A 22,421-nucleotide genomic window follows, 5' to 3' on the forward strand; every position below is an offset into this window, starting at 1 on the left:
GTATTGACAAATTTATTCTAATTTGTCTCCTGATTCTGTCCTTGACTTTTCAATAATGCTTACTAATTATCTTTTAAATTCTTTCCTTGCTTCATTTTGGATTACTTAAGTTTTTATTTCCTTTGTTTCATTTTTGCTTTCCATTAATTTTAATGAGATAATATTTATCGCATGCATTTTTTTCTGCCACCTCCCAGGGGTTAATGCAGTAAGACTAAAGTTAATATTTGTACACCTTACAAAATATAAGAACCTTAGAATATTCTAACTCATATTAGCAGATGATGTGAGGTGTAGGACCATTTTCTCCTCCTGAGAGAATATGATAATATTCTTATAACTTATATTATTGCCCAGGATTTTATATCTATAATTACTTTATAAAATTGTAGATGGACACAATAGCTTTATTTTATTTATTTTTATGTGGTGGTGCTGAGGATTGAACCCAGTGCCTCAAACATGCTAGTTAAGTACTCTACCACTGAGCTACAACCCCAGCCCCCTTTACTTTCTTTTAATCCACAAATGAGACATTCTTAAGCTTTTTGTTTATAAGTCAGTGTTTAGTATCTACAGTCTTTGTTTTTATAACTTTTTAATAACTTGTTTTTTGTTTTTATAACTTTCTTTTAACATTTTTTTTTAGTTGTAAATGGACAATACTTTTATTAGTATTTTTTTATGTGGTGCTGGGAATCGAACCCAGTGCCTCACACATGCTAGGCAAAGTGCTCCACCACTGAGCCATAACCCTAGCCCCAAGTCTTATAACTTTTCCATGATACCTGTTAATGATATTTCATTTGCTTATTCATATTTCCTGCTGGATTGTGGGGTACTTAAGAATACTTTTTATCTGTTTCTTAAAAGTTGAATCCCTGGAGATTATTTGCAGTGTTAAAAACATAAGTTTATAAGTGAGGAAACTGAAGTCTAGAGAGAGTAAGATAGTAAACATTTGAGTAAGTATTTTGTGGCAGTTGTGTCTTTGACATCTACTTTCTACTAATTGTGCAGTGTATAATTATTAGTAAACATAATTTAATATTTATTAATATTTTATTATTAATTTAATACTAAAGGTATGGTTCTATGTATTGCTAGATATTTTCAAGTGAACAGATTGTTTTACTAGAATTTCATATATGTACATATTAATTAAGATGAGAATTTAGATGTAAGACTAGTTAATTTTAAACAGAATATTAATATTAGAGTCTGTAAGCATATAATATCTGCATTTACAAATAACCAGTTTTTTGAGATGAGCTGTAAATTGAAGTGATATTAAACATTATAGGAAACTAGTATTAATTCATTTCATGTCATTGTTATCTCATATAGGAGTATCAGCGCTAAATGCTGACCTGTTTTTTCCTTCTAAATTCCTATTTGGAAATAATTTTGTACATGTAGTTTTCAGTGAGAAAGACATGATATTTGCATTCCTATGGAAATAATCTATGGAAATGGTGGCCAGTTTCCATGGCCGTTCAGGGGTTATTTTTCTTGATGTTTGTTTAGAACTCTCATGACTGCAGGTGAAAGGAACCTATCTCAAATTAGTTTACCAAATAAGAAATTTTATTATCTGAAAGATAGAAATTTGATGTCCTGAATCCAGCTGTACCTAAAACCAAGCAAGATAATATTTACCTCTTATACGTTTACAGTTGCATTAGCATTTTCATAAGCTTTGTAAATGCCTATTCAATATTACATCCTATGTGACATAGTTAACTAGTCATTTGCATGTTGATAGAAATAAAGGTCTCAACATCTTTTCTATGGTTGTGACATGGTTTGGCCCCCGAAGTAGTGGTATTAAGAGGTGGTACATCCTTGTTGGGGCTCAGTGACAGGGAATTAGGTTATTGGGGTATTGCCCTCGGAAGTGACTAGTGCTGGTCTTGAAGAATGAGTTAGTTCCCACAAGAGCGGGCTGTGATAAAAAGACCCAGTCTGACTCCTAAATTCTTCATTTTCTTTTCCTGCCAAGTGTCTCTCTTTCTTGGCACATGCTCCTGCCACCTGCTTCATTGTGATGTAGCCAGGGTAGCCCTCACCAGAGCTGAGCAGAAACTAGCATCACATTCTTGGTCCTTCAAAAATGTGAACTAAATAAACCTTTTTATAACTACCAAACCTTGGTTATCTTGATATAGCAGCAGAAAACAGACTAATGTAATCTTAATAATTTATGTTAGAATTCTTTAAAACCCCCCACATCAAAGCATATGAATATTTTTAAGGCTCTTGATACATATTATCTTGAGTTATAATTGTGGTGCAAAGGTTTTGTTAATTTGCATATTTATCAAGAAGTTATTAAAGGATATTTATTTTATAACATTCCTGGTAACAAATGTAATGATATTTTATTATTATTTTTTTTATTGTTGGTCGTTCAAAACATTACACAGTTCTTAAGATAATTTATTATTAAATCATGATTTTTTAAAAAATGGGATTTTTTTTGGAGGGGATGCAGCAATACAATTATTCTCCCCTGGCTATAAAATAATATAGATGTAGTAACTATGAATTAGGAAAGTTTCTAAATATATATCCCTTGCCTTGATCTCTTTTATGAACTTTACATGTAGAGTTTTCGATTTCCAATTGGATATTCAATAATCATCTCTAATTTAACATGTATAAAAATGTACTCCTGGGGCTGGGGACGTGGCTCAAGCGGTAGCGCGCTCGCCTGGCATGCATGCGGCCCGAGTTCGATCCTTAGCACCACATACAAACAAAGATGTTGTGTCCGCCGAAAACTGAAAAAAATAAATATTAAAAATTCTCTCTCTCTCTCTCTCTCTCTCAAATATATATATATATTTAAAAAATGTACTCCTAATACTCTGCCCTGAATCTTTTTTGTTGTCTGCCAAGAACTGTTAAAAGAGTTTGAGATTTTACCCTATCTAGTTAGCCTGCCAGTTTTATGGATGTTGGCAGATGATGTGAGGTGTAGGACTTTATTACTCACAGCAGTAGATATAGTCAGAGTATCAGCAATAGCTTCATTTTCCAGAGCTTCAGTTCTTATAGGATTATGGGAAAGGTCCAGGGATGCCTGCATATGCATGGGTTGCATTATATGAGAGGAACCCTGAGTTTAGGGAATCAGAATCTTTTATAATAGGCAGTAAGTCTGTCTGAGACATTATTGCCTAGGCATACTTTGGAGATATTGCATGTCTAATTTCAGACTGCACAATGAAACAAGTCACACATGTAGATAAAAAAGTATGTTCATAGTATACTGTAGTATGTTGTGTGTAATAACAGTTTTATGTCTAAAACCTGTGCATGTCCTAGTTAAAAAATTCTTTATTGCTAAAAAATGCTAATGATCTTCTGAGCTAATGGAAAACTGGAGCTGATAGACTTGCTCAATGCAGGCTTGCAACAGACCTTCAATTAGTGAAAAACTCAGTATCTGCAAAGCACAGTAAAGTAAAGCACAATAAAACAAGGTATGCCTGTATTGAGAAATAAACAAATCTGCCCTTTGCTCCAGAGTGATATGTTGTCTGCCTTCTAAAGCTGTTCACTCTGTAGACAATCTTGAAAATAGAGTTCCACACAGGCAGTCATGCCTCTGTATGCAAGATATGTAGAAATTCAGGAAACCATGTAAAATTGTCTTCCAGCACAGTCTTCATTTTAGTTAATAACTTTTACTGTTAGTGTAAAAAAACTTAAAAAATAATTTTAGGGGCAGTACTGGGGATTGAATGTAAGGTCTTGTATATGATAGGAAAACATGGAGCTATATCCCTAGCCCTTTTAAATTTCATTTTGAGACAGAATTTTGCTAAGTTGCCCAGGCTGGCTTTGAATAGATGATCCTTCTGCCTCAGATACTGGGATTATAGATGTGTACCACCACACCCAGTTTTTTTCTTTTCTCACCCCCACCCTGTGATACTAGGGATTGAACCCAGGATTTCATGCATGCTAGGCAAGGGCTTTACCATTGAGCTATATCCCTAGCCCTTTGAGTTCAAAAACCTTTAAAGTCATTTTTGACTCTTGATTTTCTCATACATTTCATATCCAGTCTGTCAAGAAATCTTGTTACTCTATCTTTAAACTGTATCTTGAATTCTTTATTTCTCACTAATTCACAGAGCCTTAATCAAAATCCCTGTCATCTGCCAAAAAAATTATTGCAGTAGGTTTCTCTGCTTCTGATATGTCTTCATTCTTTTCTTTACACAGCGGTCATATTAAAATCTGAGTCCTGTCATGTCACTCCTCTGCTCAGAATCCTCCAGCAACTTTCCATCTCACTTGGAGCAAAAGTCAAAATCTTTACCCTCATCTATATTAAGGTCCTGCATGATTAGGTTCCCTGGCCTATTTCACTTGACCTTGTTCATTCTGCTTCAGGATTTCTAGTCCCTTTGTTTCTCATACATGTTAGCTGTTCTCCTACTTAGGGCCTTTACATTTTCTTTTCACTTTACCTTGAATGCATTTGCCTTATCTACATTGTTAGTCCCCTCACTTTCTTCCCATGTTTACTGAAAGTCATCTCATGCACCTAGATTAAATATTTCATCCTTCTCCATAACTCTCATAACACAATTTTTCAGAGTACCATTCATCCTTGCTTTAGTTTTTTCTTTTCAGGACTTTCACTATCTTCTGTGCAGTGCATATTATACTTGTTTTATTTTAGTCACTCTAGAATGTAAACTCAGGAAGGCAATTCTCTGATCCGCTTGTAGTTTTATTCCTACCACCTAGATCAGTGCTTGGCACATTATGATCATTTAATACATATTTGTCAAATGAATGAATTTGTCGTTAAATGGATGTTCCTTTAGCTTAAAAGGGAAGGGTGGGGTGGAAAGACAATGTGCAGTTTTATTTTTCCCTTCTCTTTTCTTCTACTCCCTAGGAAAGCAAACTTGATAGGAGTAAACACCACTAATGGCCTAATCTTTTATAAACATGCAGCACTTGTGTGTTGGGATGTTGGCACTGTAGGTCTCTAGGAAACCATAAACATTTTCTGCAGCAAGAGACATATGGTTCCTTTGGGGGAAGTTTTGAGTCTAGAGTAGAGGCAGAAATCTTAAGAAAGAAAGAATTCTTAGTGGTGGTGGTAAGGTTGTATGGCCAGAAAGGAAACACCTGGGGAAAAACATACCATATCTTATGTTCTTTTTCTTCCAATTTTACTACGAAAAATTTCAAAAGTATACAGAAAAGTTGAAAGAGTAGTAATAAATAACCTTGTGCCCATCACCCAGATACAACAACTAATGACATTCCATCATGTTTCCTGCATACATTTTTGTGGTATGTAAGTAAGTTTGAATGAGGACTGCATTAGAATAATTGTTTATTAGGTGGGACAGAGGTAATGTGGTTATATAGGATAATATGTGCATGTTTAGGTTGCATATGTGTGTAATTCCTATTAAATATTAATAAAATCATGTAAGATAACATGATTTTCTATAACTTAATTTCAGGAAGTTCTCTACCAACAGGAAATTGTTTCTTTCATGCTAGTATTAAAGATTATCCATTGTATTTGATTATAATGTCTTAAAATCTAGAGTATCCCTCTATCCTTAATGTCTTTGGTACCAGGGATTGAACTCAGGGGCACACGACCACTGAGCCACATCCCCAGCCCTATTTTGAATTTCACTGAGGGTTTCACTGAGTTGCTTAGCACCTTGCTTTTGCTGAGGCTGGCTTTGAACTTGTGATCCTCCTGCCTCAGCTTCCCTAGCGCCACTGTGCCTGGCTACCCTTAATTTTTAAATCCATGATATTTAACTAGTTGTCTTATTTATTGTTTTACTTCTAGCTTTGTCTTGATTGTTTTTGTTTTTTTGTTATTTTCCTTATTATTCTGGCCCCTGAGTTTTCTGTAGCTGGAAGTTTGGTCTAAAGATTTATCGGAGTAAAGGTTTTTGGCAAGGATACTTAATAAGTATATTTTTTATTTGTATCGCATCACAAAAGGAAACATGTCAAGTTGTCTCAATGTTTGACCACCAGATCCATCCCTTTTAAAAGGGATATATTTCCTTTTGATATTTGGGCATGATATAAATATAGGGTTTTCCATCAACCTTTGCCCAGAATTTTGTTACATGTTAACAAAACATTAAAAATTGGTGGATCAATTTTTAAATATCCTATTCCTCATTGCTTATTTGTGTTCCTTAATTTAGATTTTTTTCCCTCCAGTCTCATAACAGTCTTTGTCATTTTTGTAAACAGTGTCCCTCAATTAGTTGGGCAACAAAATGAATTGAGAAACCTGGTTGCAGGAAACTAATGGTATATAATTTTTTCTTTTCTATTTTTTTACTTTTTTTTTCTTCCAAGTTAGATTTTTATTCTCTGGAAAATACTGATTAGAAGCTGAAAGAAATTTGTTGAATGCAAAGTATGCTTGACTAAGTTAATTTCTTGTAATATATGGGGAACTTACAGTTAGGTTATATCAAAGAAATGTGTTTTAAGAAGACATTCAGAAAATTCCCTCATTTTTTTCCTTCATTGTAGGAAGCATAGTTTGTTTAATTAAAAGATGATTTACCAGTTGTGTTCTGAGCACATTGATTATTCATTGTGCATTTACTGTTGTATGAGGCCTTCCAGAAGTAGTTATTGCTGTTGTTCTTTTTCTCCTCCTCCTCCTCCTCCTCATTGTTCTTGTACTGAGGATTGAATTCACTTTACTGCTGAGCCACATCCCCAGCCCTTTTTATCTTTTGAGACAGAGTCTTGCTGTGTTGTCCAGGTGGTCCTTAAACTTGGCTATGCTACTTCAGCATCCCCAATTATCAGAATTATAAGTATGCACCACCATGCTCAGCTGTCCTCAATTTCTTAACACTGAGTGGAAAAGAGCTGTTAGTAAGCAATACAAAGCATGCTATATGGTATGGACACAAAGGTGTGTGAATTTTAAGAAGTTATGTGCAATGTGAAGGAAGTATATTTGTATGGATAAATATTTACCAAGTACATATTCAATATTGTATGTTCTAAAATATCTGGTACTGACTTTTAGGGCCTTTTGGACCCTATGAGTTTGTTTTGAATAACTTCTACTTTTGTGTAAGTAATATGTGTTCTAACAAGAATTCTCTGATACCATTCAATTCTGAAACTACTTATAGAACACATACAACAGGTTCAGGGGTGCAGACCCACAAGACTGTTGTTATATCAGATACCAGCTGCACGTAAAAGGGGTCACTGGCTTGACTACAAATTTGGGGGTTTCCATGACTCTTCCAGGTTTGATAATTTGCTAGAATGACTTATTCAGTACTTGGCAAAGTACTTCACTTAATTACCATGTTATTATAAAAGATACAGAGTATGCAGGTACATAGCACAACTAGAAGTTTGAGAAGCTCAGATGCTTTTGTCACGGTGGGATCAGGGTGTACCACTCTCCCATTACATCAGCATGTAAACCAACCAGGAAACTCTCTGAACCTCCTTATTCAGAGTTCATATTCAGGCTCTATTACATAGGCATGACTGATTAAATCATTGACCATGTGATCTGTAGTTCCTTTCCCATCCTCAGAGTTTGGAAGGATTGGCCTGAAAGTTCTCAGTCCTTTAATCTAACATCTAGTTGTTTTTTCTGGCAAACCAGCCTTCATTCTGAATCTATATAGAGGCTCTGTGATGAATCACCTCATTAGCAGTGGCATGTGCATATCAGGGCATTTTAAATGTTTTTAAGAATTCTGTGTCAGGAACTGGGACAAAGATATGTATTTTTTTCTTTGATAATAGACTCAATACATTCATAGTGTTTTTAATACACATAATCAACTATTAGGTTATTTGTCTAAACTGAACATTGACGATGTTCATTTAGACATTATTTTGAAAGGCTTTAGTGAATTGCTATTAGACACAGAATTTTAAAAAAAGCATAGAAATGTGTTCTTGTGTTTAAAAATTATTTTAGTCTTTAGCTGCCTTGAACTTCTAAATCTTTAAAATGAAATATTATTTTATAAAGCTGATTTTTGGGTATGAATTATATACATTTCTTATATACATATTCTCAAGTGATTGGACATGTTTAAGAAATAAATAGTCTCTTTAAATATTACTGTGTTTGTACTAGTTTGTTTATCAAGCCACATGTTTGTTTTCATTATTCATATTCTTTAGAATATGTAGTCTAAATCCCGCCTTCATGTGTTGAAGCAAAATAGCAGCAGGATAGTAATTACAATATATATTTACATTTATTCTTTAGAATAGTCCTATGAGGAGATCTTATTATTTCTGCTGAATATATGAGGAAGCCAGAACTCAGATATTAATTTGATTATGGTCACAAAATTAATATTAGTGAAGTTAGTATTTAATGTCTTGTACTACTACAAAGAACTTGCTTTCTCCTTCCCATTCTGGATTCTAAGAAAAAAATTAACAGCATTTTAAAAATATTTCATTGAAAAAAAATCTTTCATTGATTGATCCATTGAACAAACAATGTTGTGTGCCTACTAACTTACTGGGCATTACTCTGTCCTCTGTCTTCTGTTTATTAGTCCCTCCTTATTCAAGGGGGATGTATTACAGGACCTCTAGTATATGCCTGAAACTAATGCTAGTATAAAACCCTAGTATATATATACTGTTTTTTTTCTTATATGCCTTGTTTCATTGCCACATAGTAGCAGAGTTCATCTGCCTTCCATGTTTTATGCTCTGATGCCTCCTTTGCATCATTACTCTTGTTCTTTGAGGCCATTATTAAGTAAGGGTTACTAAAACACTAGCTCTCAGATACCTCCACCATTGTTTTCTGATTACCAAGCTGACTACTAAGTGTATGTGCTGGAAAAAGGAACAAGTCACATCCAGGGTTGGATGAAATAGGACAGTATGAGATTTTGTCATACTACTTAGTTGCAGTTTAAAACTTATGAATTGCTTATTTCTGAAAATTTCTATTTAATATTTTGGACCACAAAGTGAGGCTATAGAAAGTGAAACTGTGGATATGGGAGTACTACTATATGCCTAGAGGGCTTACTGCTTCGAAATCTCCAATCCCATGATATCTACTATTAACATAAAGGACCAGATTCTGTCCTATTTCTCTTGCTGATCCCTTCTTTAAAATGATTATTGGAATATTCAGTCTTCCTTACTATATAATATATGGAATTTCTAAAAAGCCATTCTGTAGTAGGATGTGGATTCTAGAGTATCTTTTGGATGGTTTTACTGTTGCTTACTGGCATTGTTAATATTATTATATAATTATTTTGCAATGATTGTTCTATGATGACTGTGGAAATGCAAGCATCTTAAAGCTGTTTTAGAAATTCTTGGCATAATTTTAATTAGAGAAGGAAGTATTTAGTAAAATTATGTCATCAATATATAATGTCAATTTAAAAATAGTATTAGCTTAATCATGCTTACACATGTATTCTGCTTTGTAAGGTGATAGAATATGGATGTAGGTCTAAAACCATTCCTAACTAAGGCAAATTTACAATCATTTTTTCTTTCTGGTAGTTTTGGTATTTCTTTTTCCTCTCTCCCTTCTTTCCTTCCTTTTCCTGAGCCTTCTAAAATTTTGAGCCTTGATGTGGATCTTCAGTTTTGTTCAATGTACTGAATATTTACTTAGTGAACCCTTTACATATGGAAACCCATGTACTACAAATTAGAATGTGTGTTTATACCTTTGATATATTTCTTTCTTTTTTTTTTCCCCCTAGAACTACTTTTGTTTTATAATAGGCTCTGCTGGATTGGTCATTAATATTCCTCTCTTTTTATTTTATCCTCTGGAAAATTTTTGAAAGACCTTCTTATTGTTATGTTCTAGCTTCTCTGTTGAAATTTTTACTTTTGATTTCTTTCAAGTTGTGGAAGTCATTTCTTTTTCTCTGAGTATCTCCTTTGTAGGACCCTTGATTGTATTTCATGACTACATATCTTTCATCAGCTCTAAGAATATAGGTTTTTTTAGATGATTTCGTTGGCTCCCGGCACCTCTTGAAAGTTCTATTTTTCTGTTTGTTTTTCATCTCTTGTCACGTTAGAGGCATTCTATGAATATCTAATCATTTTATGTCTGTTCTTTTTAAAGAATAAACTTTCAGAGTGATGATTGGAAGCAATCTGACAAATTGTGAGGTTTCTTGACTTTGAGGCTTTATTTTGGTATGGTGAAACAGAAAGCTATTTTTTTAACTATGACTCCCATATTTCAGTATCTATATATTTTTTTTCCATTCAGTTTCCCAGAAGAGAAATTCTTTATTATCTTCTTTTGTGATTAGCCCTGAATCCCTAGCTGCACGTTCCTGTAGTTGGAACAATAGACTTGGGTTGAGGTGTGGTGCATTTTCTTTTAGTATTTAGATTTTTACTTAATTCTTTTGTTTTTTTAGGACTGTACTTCCTTCTCCTCCCCTTTTCTATCTCCATGCTTTAAAAATGATGCACAATATCCCACATACACTGCTGATTTAATTCTGCCCATGAGCAAGTGTTCGCCTGGCTGTGAGGAAGGAGGTGGGGAATCTTGAAGCCTCTATGAAGATCTTAAGTCAATCTTATTTTTCCATTGCTACCCCTCCTCTCAAAGGATTCCTAATTATTTAATGGTTCCAACTTTATGCCATTAGAATAAGATTGCTTCCTGCTCACCTTTGTTCCTTCCCTGCTGGAATCAGCTCCTTAGTTGGTTTTTCTGTTAAAATGTGTCCATAAAATTTTCCATCTTCCACAAATTTGTTTATATCTCGATTCTTTCATTGTCTTTGACCATATAGATTTGTGCCTTTAAAAGTCCTTTTAGTTATTGTTTGAAAGGTGTGGAGGTAAATGCTAATGTATGACTACCATATCTTAATTGGAAATCTGTTGACTTTTGTGAATTTTTTTAATGATGTGTTTTACTCTGTAGCAGTTTTGCTTGTTATGTCTGTCTTCATCTTCTTGATATCTAGTCATAATTTTCTCATTCCTTTAAAGGAGATTGTATACCATTTTAAAATTTTTTTTCTTTTTTTCTTATGCTCAGCTCTCCTAAGTTGTCTTCCCCATACATTTCTTTAAAAAATTACCTATGAAGCCACATGTGGTGGCTCACACATGTAATCCCAGTGATATTGGGGGGCTGAGATAGGAGAATCATAAGTTTGAGGTCATCTTGGTCAAATTAATGAGAAACTGTCTCAAAATAAAAAATAAAATGGCTTGTGATATAGCTCAGTGGTAGAACATCCCTTGGCTTGAATCTCTAGTTCTTCCACTGTTGAGAGCCACAGCCAAAGGGGCCCCAGCAAACTTCCAGCTGCCAGCAAGCTTCAGACTGCCCCAGCAACATCTAGCTGATTGGCTCCTCTGCGGTGATGTTCATTGGGCTGTTTCCCTGCCCTTCAGACTGCCAGCTGATGATTGGCTCACAGCGGCCCCAGCAACATCTGATTGGCTCCTCCACGGAGCTGCTCATTGGGTGACTTCTTTGGCTCTGCCCACGCAACCCAGCCAATCGGCCTCAGGAGCAGGAGGGTTGGGGGAGGTTGAGAGGCTGGTGTGGGGGAGAGAGACTTGTGGAAGCCGGTGGTGGCAGTTGGGCTCTGAGGGTTTTTCCCTGGAGCTGTTTTGTTTGGCGTTTGTAGTTCTAAAAATAAAGTTAGTTTCTTTTTGACAAGTGGCTCCTGATTTGTGCCAAGCCAGACTTCGGCATTCCACCTCCAACTCGCATATGCAACTTACTAGATAAACATACACCCCTTGTATCATATAACATTATAATGGTATGTAAAGGAAAAGTTTTTTATTTATGATCTTGAGGCAAGCTTTAGCATATACTCCCACTATTTTTTCTATTTCTAGAAATATTACATGTGATTTTTGACTTGTAAATGACATTATCTTTAAGCCAATTGAACAAATAATAGACCAGGAGAAATTAAAGACCAGGAGAAAATATTTGTACTTATTATATGTTGACTAAGAGTTCTAATACCCTCCTACCAATTGAAAGAAAAAGATAATCATTAGTAAAAGGGACCAAGGATATGAAGTTAAGTCAAAGAAGCGGAAATATAAATGCCCAGCAAACTGAGGTAAAGATGCTCAGTTTCCATTGGTAGTCAGAGAAATGCAGATAGAAATAACAATATGAGAGACTTTTCCTATCAGATTGGCAAAATTTAAAATAGCAATTTCTGATGAAGGTAAAAGAAAATTGGCTCTTTTTATATTGCTGGTGGAAGCTGCAACAACAACCTTTTAGCACATATTCTAGCAGTATCAAATATGTTTTTGTTTTTCGTTTTACTGACTTATCTTAAGAATCTCTTTTATAGGAACAAAAGCACCTACCCTTAAGAATACAGGTATAAAAGTATTTAATGCAACTTTATTGGTAATGGCAGGAAACAGACAAAAAATCCGGATCAATCTAAATGGCCACTGTTCTGGAAATCATTAAATTATGGTATATGTAACTATTGATCATTAAATCATGGGGTTTTCCAGGTAGGAATTGATATATTATTGCAATATGTATAATATTATATTTTTGTTAAAAACATGGGGGTAAAGGAGGTGAACCCTACAGAGGAGTATCTTAATGTTTAAAACCAGTCATTTCTATAAACATCTGGTAAAACCTGTATGAAATTACCTTAACAAGGGCCACTCCTTCCTTTTAATCTGATTACTTCTTTTGTGTGTAGAAGGAGATAAGGCTAAATATCAGCTAGGTATCCCATGGACTTGTTTCACTGGTGAAACTCATGTCTTATCCTGGAAAAATAGCTAGAGGAGGCTAAGAATCATTGTTCTTTAGAGTATATTCCTGTGAATGGGCAGAAACTCCTGTAGCTATACAATTACAAATTTTAAAAGGTACCATTCTCCTTTTCATATTTACTTTCATTAATACACATTTATTTTTCACTTTGTCAAATCAGTGTCACTACTTTTATTTCCATGGGATTTTGAGGACATTTAGAATGCTTAATAAACCCTGAGTCAAATTTTAAAATTATAAATTTATCACTAACAATTATGCCTTCATAGAATTGAATTGGACATAGAAAAATGTAACTTTTTTTATGGTGCTGGGAATTGAACTTAAGATCTTACATGTGCTAGGCAAGCACACTACAACTGAGCTACATCCTCAACCCTAGAAATATATAATAAGTGGGATGTATGGTTGCTGCTAATATTTTTTTTTTTTAAATAGAGAGTGAGACAGGAAAGAGAGAGATAGAGAGAATTTTTTTTAGTATTTATTTTTTAGTTCTCGGCGGACACAACATCTTTGTTGGTATGTGGTGCTGAGGATCGAACCCAGGCCGCACGCATGCCGGGGCATGCCGGGCGAGCGCGCTACCGCTTGAGCCACATCCCCAGCCCCAACTGCTAATATTTTTATTTCAATTGATATGAAATGAGTAGAGAAATAAAGTACATGATAATGTAGTCAACTTTAGGTACAAGTGTCTGAGTGAATGATGAGCATGAAAGTGGGTTGGTCATGAAAGATTCCTGTGAGGAAAAATAAGTGTTGAAGAGTTATTTTCCCTTCTTCCCTCCCTATTATTATTATTATTATTTTTTTTTTCAGTACTGGGGATTGAACTGTTGGGGGTCTATCCATGCTAGGCAAGTTTTCTACCACTGAGCTATATCCCTAACTGGTTCTAAAGGATTTGTTAGATATGAATGGGTGGCAGGATTCCTTTAATGAGTTAACTACTTACTTTCCACTAAGTGCAGTCTTCAACCAGAAATAATACTAGCTAATAATCAGGAAATTCTGAAAAATATGGTATTTTGGAAAATACAAATAAGTTATTCAATTTCATTCTCAAAGCAGGAAGATCACTATTTATAATGTTTAGGCATAAGTCATATTTTAAAGTTGGTAAGCATTACTTTTGTTCTGGAAACTTAATATTTGACCAGATCTCTAAATAAGGATTAGTGGAATTGGAAAACATTCACTTTAGGGATGAATTTTATGAAGAAAACCTAGTTAATACTCTTTCCTCATTTCCCTAATTCACAGGGATAAAATCACAGTGATCTATGGATGGATAAGAATAGGTATATGGGATCTATGGTTCCTCCAGGCTGGTTTAGTGGCCATATAAATTTGTGCATCAGAATCATCTGGGCAAACCTGCTTTCCACTTTATAAGCAATTTAAAACAAACAAAAAAGTAGAACAGCATAACAAGTAGGAGAATATTTAGCAATACATATTCCAAAGCTTTATTAGACCTGCTGATTCAAACATGAAACCTATTCAAAAACTAAATTCACATTCTGTCATGCCAGGCAGTTCTGATATTAGCTTATGTTTGGTTAGCATTATGTTATTGATACAGGTAACTTTGCTCTGGTAGATAAATGTCTCAAAACAAAGGCTATTTAAATGATTTATCTTGACTTATATTCACACCAACTCCTTATCTCTGTATATTCTTTCAGCATTGTCCTTAATTTTTGTAACCAAATAAAACTTGAGTAATAATTGAAGTGGCTTTTCATTAGTAGGTCTTTTATTTTTAGATTTTTTTTGATGTTTGAATATGAAATCAATGCTAAATGAAGCACTTTTTAAACAATATATATTTTTAAATATTTATTTTTAGTTGTAGTTGGACACAATACCTTTATTTTATTTATTGTTTTTATGTGGTGGTGCTGAGGATCGAACCCAGGGCCTTGCACGTGCTAGGTGAGCACTCTACCGCTTAGCCACAAGCCCAGCCCCAAATATTTTGTTTTTTAGTTGTAGTTGGATACAATACCTTTGTTTTATTTATTTTAGTTTCATGTGGTGCTGAGGATCAAATCCAGCGCCTTGCATGTGCTAGGCAAGTGCTCTACAGCTGAGCCACAACCCCAGCCCTTAAATGGAGTAATTTAAAGTAATGCCTTACACTGTAGAACTTTGACCAGAACTATCTTTTTTCCAACATTATCATCATATGTTCTTTCTGGTAACTGCTTTGTAAAGTGGTTAATTTCATCTCTGTTACATACATGGAAATAAGATTTACAAATAGGAATTGTATAGTTTCTTGTAACTGCAGTTGTAGAGTATGGAATATCTGGAATGAATTTATAGTGATTTTGGAGACTCCTAGTAGATCTTTTTCCCTATTGTTTATTCCTAATAGTTTACTTTTCTTTGCTTTGTGTCAAATTGGATTACAGGTGACTTATTGTTGAGAATGCTGCTTTATAAAGACTATCAAATTAAGAAAAGTGACTCATCATTTTTTAAAAAAAATATAATTAAGCTATAGAATGTTCTATGCCAGGACAAGTTTTTTTTTTTTCTTTTTTAATATGTTTAGTTGTAGAAGGACACAGTACCTTTATTTATTTTATTTTATTTTTTGATATGCTGTTAGGGTTCGAACCCCAGTGCCTCATGTGTGCTAGGCAAGTGCTGTACCACTGAGCCACAACCTCAGCCCCAGGACAATTTAAAAAAATCCTAATCTTAGGTGAAATTCTTTGTTAAAGTATCTCAGAAGTATTTTTCTCTTTAAAATACTTATTCTAATTTTGTGTGTTTCATATGTGATGCTTTTTTAAAGGTATGAATAGAATATCCAAATATCTGTGGCATAAATAATGGCATTTACTATCTTACAGGAGTTCTAGAAGAAGGTTGGCTAATTCAGTAACCCAGCATTTAGTGTAGTGGGGATCATCATTCTGATGATCATGGCCACACTTTGGCTTTGTTATGTCTAAGCAAAACACTCTTTCACAACAAAATCCAAAAGCAGGAAAGGAGAGCAGGGCCCTTCCCATCAATTTCTTTTAACCGGGTGGAAAATCTTTTCTTGTAATCACAGCAGGCTTTACTTTATGTCTTTATGTCACATTAGTCAGAATTGGTTGCATACCTGTTCCTAAATCAATTACTAATAAGAAGAAATGAGATTTCTATGATTGTCTTAGAATTGAAGGAGGGAGCCAACTATGTGATCTCCATGATGTCTCATATCATTTAACATATCAAACTGTTAGTGCTTTGTCATCACAATAGGGGGTAGACTGATAAGAAGAAATGAAATTTCCATGGTTGTCTTAGAGTTGAAGGAGCAGCCCAACTATGTGATCTTCATGATGTCTAATATCATTTAACATATCAAACTGTTAGTGCTTTGTCATCCCAATAGGGGGTATACTGATGGGTAGACAATCACTAGCATATGCCAAAATGTAGTTATATTGTGACAGTTTTAGATATACTACATATCAGGTATTCCTGTGCAGAAAGTAAAATTTCAGTATATTGGCTTTTTAAAGAAAAGCAGGTTCATTTGAGAAGCACGTTAATCCCATAAGTGCTACTTTGTGATGAACGCAGGACCCAGTGGTTTGCTTCTAGTTGTTTAGCTCTTACTATACTTATTTTTGTCTTGGGTACAGTACTTGTTTATTTTCCTCTGATATGAAGGTCTACTACATTATTTTGACAGTGGTTTCTGATTCTTTAAATTAATTTGTAATTGCTCTTCTTAGGTGGATTCTCCACAGTTTTTCTGGTGCGTACTAATGGTGGAGTTCGATGTGCATTGAAGAGAATGTATGTCAATAACATGCCAGACCTCAACATTTGTAAAAGGGAAATTACAATTATGGTAAGTAAAAAAGTAATTTTGTTTTAGAAATTTTGGGTCCATCCTTCCTTCCTACTTTCCTTCCTTCCTTCCTTTCCTAGAGTTTAAACCTAGGTCTTTGTGCATTTAAGGTAAACACACGCTACCACTGAGCTACATCTCCAGCCCTTTTTACCTTTTATTTTGAGACAGAGTCTTGCTTACTTACACAGGCTGGCCTCGAACTTGAGATTTTCCTGTGTCTGCCTTCAGAGTAGCTGGGATTATAGGCATGCACTACCATGCTTGGCTTAATTAAGTGTATTTTCTTTTATGTTTTATATTGTGATGTTCATAAGCTTTTTAGGAAAACTGCTTATTAGTTTATGTGAATTTAGAAAACTTTTGAAGATCATTAAATCTGAAAATTATCTGGGAATTTATAGTTCATTCAATATAGCCATACTTAAAGCTAAATACAGCCAGCCTCATTCCCTCTTCTTTCCTCTGTTCTCTACTATAGGTTCAATAGCCAAACTATTCTTGTTTCTTTTTTCTTTTCTTATATTAATTTTACTTAGGGAATATTTTGGGGATAGAAAAATTTAGATAATTATGTAATAAGCACCATCATCCATTTTAAGAAATAAAACTTTGCAGATACTGTTGGAGCCTTCTCTGTATTCCTCCCCATCTGTAGTCTTGTACTATTCTCATCCCAAAAGAAACCACTGTTTTGAATTTGTTATTTAACATTCCCATCATGTTTTAAACATTTAATGTATTTATTTATATTCGTAAACAATAATTAATTTTGCTTTTCATTTTGAAAACTATGCTGTAAAGTTGATTTTCTTGAGAACTCTGTACTTTATGATGCGGTTTCCTTCAGCAAGAGAGAATTTTTTTTTAAGTATTAGGAAAAGTAAAAATTAATAGGCCATTAAAAACTTCAATGACCCTTAGTTAACTTCACAGTTAAAAATAATTATAAAAATTTCTTTTCCAGCATTGCTTATTCTCAGTGCTCTGGATGACTGCTTATTCTTTTTTCTCACTTCTCTTCCTCTGTTGTTTATCAGTTGCTTTTATGTGTACGTGTACGTGTATGTGTATATTTTTGTCTTGAGGTGAAATTCACATAATATAAATAAACATTTCAATGGCATTTAGTACATTCACAGTATTGTACAACTATTGCTTCTATCTCATCCCCAAACCTTTCCAATATCCCAGAAGGAAACTCCCTACCATTGAGTAATTGCTCCCATTCTCCCTTTCCTCCAGTTTCTGACAAATACCCTTTTGTTTGTGAATCTCTATGGATTTATTTGTTCTTTAAATTTTCTATAAATGGGAGTTTACAATGTGTGATCTTCTGTGTCTTCCTTTCTCTTAGCATAATGTTTTTGAGGTTTCTGCCATTGTAGTGTGTATTAGTATTTCATTTCTTTTTTTTTTTTTTGGCCAAATAATAGTCCATTGTGTGTGTGTGTGTGTGTGTGTGTGTGTGTGTGTGTGTGTGTATATATATGCGCCACAATTTGTTTATCCATTTATATTGATGGATTTTTAAAAATAATTTGATGGACATTTAGGCTTGTCCTATTTATTGTGAATAATAGGAATATGTGTAAACATTGATTTGTTTGAGTAGGTAGTTTTGGTATTTTGGATTATATACATGTAGGACTGGAATAGATGGTTATATGGTAATTCTGTATTTAACTTTTTGTGTGTATGGTACTGGGGATTGAACTCAGGGCTTGGAATACAGGGCCTCATGCATGGTAGGTAAGCATGCTCTGTCACTGAGCTACATCTTCAGTTCTTTTTATTTTCTTTTGAGACAAGGTCTCTGAGTTGCCCAGGCTGGCCTCAAACTCACAATCTTCCTTCCTTGCTCTCCTGAGTAGTTGGGATCATGGACATGTGCCATTATACTCAATTATGTGTTTAACTTTTTGAGGAACTGACAAACTATGTCTTTTTGTGTGTGTGTGTGTGTGTGTGTGTGTGTGTGTGTGTGTGTGTGTGTGTGTGTGTCTGTCCTACCCCCCCCCCCTCTCACACACACACACACTTTAAAATTTTTATTTAGAGACAGGGTCTCACTGAGTTGCTGAGTATACCTCGCTGAGTTGCTGAGTATACCTCACTAAGTTGCTGAGGCTTTGAATTTGCAATCCTCTTGCCTCAGCTTCTCAAGAGGCTGGGATTACAGGCGTGCACCACTATTCCTGGCCACTATATTTTATTAATGTCAGTGTCAGTGTACTTGTTCAACTCTAAAGAGGGGAATTTCTTTTTTCTTTTTTTCATGCTGGGGATCAAACCCAGGGCCTCATACATGTTAGGGAAAAGGAAAAGCTCCATCACTGAGTTATAACTCCTCTCATTCCTAGGAGGGATTTTTTTTTTTTTTTGTATCAACATCTTTACTAACATACATTTCATCTGAAAATAGTGCATTTATATAATATGACTTTTGAATTTGGCTTTTCTTGTCTTTCTTCCTAAGCTTGATTAGTCATGATTAAGCTTTGGGGCTTTTTTTTTTTTTTTTTTTTTTTTTTTTTTGGTACTGGGGATTGAACCCAGGGGCACTTAACTACTGAGCCACATCCCTAACACTTTTTAAATATTGAATCTAGAGACAAGGTCTTCGAGAGTTGCTCAATTCCTTGCTAAGTTGCTGAGGCTGGATTTGAACTCTCGATCCTCCTGCCTCATATTTATGTCTCCTGAGCCACTGGGATTGCAGGCGTGTGCCACTGTGCCTGGCCACGATTTTTTTTTTTTTTTCAGGTAAAGATATTTCAGAAGGGTGAAAAGGATTTATTCCAAGATAATGGTGAAGCCTAAACCAAATTCTCTAACTTGTGGCCAGATATTGTACTATTGTGCCATAATTCATCCTTTCACTAGAATTTTTATAATTCTATGCCTTTGAAGAATGTATTTTAAGAGAGATTAATGCTCTTTGGAATGGTGATCTTCCAAATTTTTTTGATGACCCATTTCTCTGTATATTACTATTTATAAGTATTTATTATTCTGTATTACATATTTATACGTTATTTATGTGTTGTTTTAGTCAGCTTTTTCACTGTTGTGATTTAAAGACCTGACAAGAATAATTTTAAGGAGGAAATGTTTATTTTAGGCTCATGGTTTCAGAGGTCTCAGTCCATAGATGGGTGACTCCATATTCTTAGGGCTGAGGTGTGAGACAGGATGTTATGACAGGGGTGGCTGAGGAAAGCAGCTCAGGACATGGAAACACAGAAGTGGAGAGAGTTCCACTCAACAAGGACAAAATATATACCTCTAAGGTGCATCTCCAGTGACCCACCATGTAGCCACACCCTACCTGCATACATACCCACTTAGTCTCTGTGAGAAGACTAATGCTCTGATTAGGTTAAACCTCATAACTCAATCATTTCACCTCTGAACTTTCTTGTGTTGTCTCACACATGAGCTTTCTCATATCTAAATTATAACACATATTTAGTGACCACTATCCTTTATCTGAAATTACATTGCATAATTTATTATTAATTACATTATATTGCATAGCTTATTATTAAGGACAGTGGTTGTAAATTCATTTAAAATGGTATTCTTCATTATTGGATCTTAGTTTCTAAATAGACTTGATTAGATTTTTGGAAGGGTGATGAGGGTAGTTGTTTTTGTTTTGTGATGCTGAGGATGGAACCCAGGGCCTTATGCATGATAGGCAAGCATTCTACAACTGAGCTATACCCCCAACCCTGTTTTAAAATCATTGTATGCAGATGATTACCTTGCACTAGGAGTAGAGAATCCAGATTTGCCATTTTGTTGTTATTTTTTAAAATTACGTTATTGTGTTATGGTGTTATCTTTAACCTTTGGGTACTTTTCACAACTTTTTGTACCTTAGTTCAGTTTTTAAGTTATTTAGTTAAAAGTACATGTAATAAATGTATATACCCATATGTTTCAGTATGTTGCAGGCAAACAAATGAGAGCATTTCATTAATATTAGAACTTAATTCTTATTTTTTTAGTTAAAAATAAATTAAGTAACAGTTTTGATATTTTATTCTTGAGTCCCCCAAAACTTTATTGTAATAATAATACTATATTGTAATAATAATACTATTACTACTTTGGAAGCTTTCCTGATAGAAATTAAAAATAAGTATTTGTTGATTTTTTTTTTTAATTAAATGACAGTCTCATACAAGTAAACTTTGCATCAAACCATAGAAGCTTTTGGCTGTTTGAAATACATCAGATTTCATACTTACGCATTATTTTTACCTTTAGAAAATCATTAAATATGTTAATTTAGGCTTCAGACTATTGCTAATGATACTGGTTTAATATACATGTGGACATTTTCCAATTTAAAAGGTTTGTTTCTTTTTTACAGAAAGAGCTCTCTGGTCATAAAAATATTGTGGGCTATTTGGACTGTGCTGTTAATTCAATTAGCGATAATGTATGGGAAGTACTTATTCTGATGGAATATTGTCGAGGTAAGTATCTGTCTGCATTTATATTATACTAAAAAAAAATTCCTCTTGTATGAGTTACTAGGTATCTTGGTTTCTCCCAGGACAGCTTGTGTCTGAGCATGGACATTTATTATTGCATCTTCTATTTTGATGGAAACTGCCCCCCCCCATTTTTTCTTATTTTGGATTAAGTTCTGCATATCAAAGAAAACATTTGACCTTTGACTTTTTGGGTCTATCTTATTTTACTTAGTATGATAGTTTCCAGTTTCATCTATTTATTGGAAAATGCTATAATTTCATTCTTCTTTATTGCTAATAATCCATTGTGTATATATACTACATTTTCTTTATTTGTTTATCTATTGAAGAGCACTTAGGTTGGTTCTATAGTTTGTCTATTGTGAATTGTGCTGCTATAAACATCAATGTGGCTATATCCCTATAGTATGCTAATTTTAGATCTTTTGGATTATACTGAGGAGTGTGATAGCTTGGTCATATGGTGATTCCATTTCTAGTTTTCTGAGGAATCTCTGTATTGCTTTCCAGGGTAGTTGCACTCCCACCAATAATTATGAGTGTACCTGTTTCCCCACATCCTTATCAGTACTGTTATTTGTATTCTTGTTAATTGTCATTCTGACTGGAGTGAGATGAAATATTAATGCAGTTTTTATTTGCATTTCCCTAATTGCTAAAGTTGTTGATCATTTTTTTCATATATTTGTTGCTGTTTGTATTTTTTCTTTTGAGAACTGTCTGTTTAATTCTTTTGCCCATTTATTAGTTGGATTATTATTACTTTTTTGATGTTAAGTTTTTTGAGTTCTTTATATATTCTGGATATTAATGCCCTATCTGTGGAGCAAGTGGCAAAGATGTTCTCTTGTTCTGTAGGCTCTCTCTTCACACTTTTGTTTCTTTTGACATACAGAAGCTTTTTAATTAGGTGCCATTCCAAATTTTGATTTTTTTTTTTTTTTATTTGTTGCACTTTAGGAGGCTTGGTAAGGATGTCAGTTCCTGTACCAACATGTTTGAGTATTTGGCGTATAGAGTTGCTGGTCTAATTTCTAGGTCTTTGATCTATTTTGAGTTGACATTTGTGCAGAGTGAGAGATATAGTGGTCAAGTTTCATTTTTGTACTTATGGGTTTCTACTTTTCTCAGCACTATTTGTTAAAAAGTCTGTCTTTTCTCCAGCTTATATTTTTGGCACCTTTGTCTTGGGTCAGATACCTGTATTTATGTGTGTTTGTTT

The 22,421-nt window shown here is 34.2% G+C and overlaps 1 protein-coding gene across 2 annotated transcripts in view; it reads left to right on the forward strand.

Annotated features, from left to right (window-relative positions):
• Window positions 1-22,421, forward strand: part of Bmp2k (BMP2 inducible kinase) — a 134,567-nt gene that overhangs the window by 22,351 nt on the left and 89,795 nt on the right. For both annotated transcript variants that reach the window (XM_013363745.4, XM_040292252.2), the window contains exons 2-3: window positions 16,570-16,688; window positions 21,073-21,178. In XM_013363745.4, the coding sequence (XP_013219199.2) occupies window positions 16,570-16,688; window positions 21,073-21,178 (225 nt within the window). The remainder of the gene's footprint in view (window positions 1-16,569; window positions 16,689-21,072; window positions 21,179-22,421) is intronic.

Source organism: Ictidomys tridecemlineatus, chromosome 9, assembly GCF_052094955.1.
Source record: "Ictidomys tridecemlineatus isolate mIctTri1 chromosome 9, mIctTri1.hap1, whole genome shotgun sequence".
NCBI classification, from domain to species: Eukaryota; Metazoa; Chordata; class Mammalia; order Rodentia; family Sciuridae; genus Ictidomys; species Ictidomys tridecemlineatus.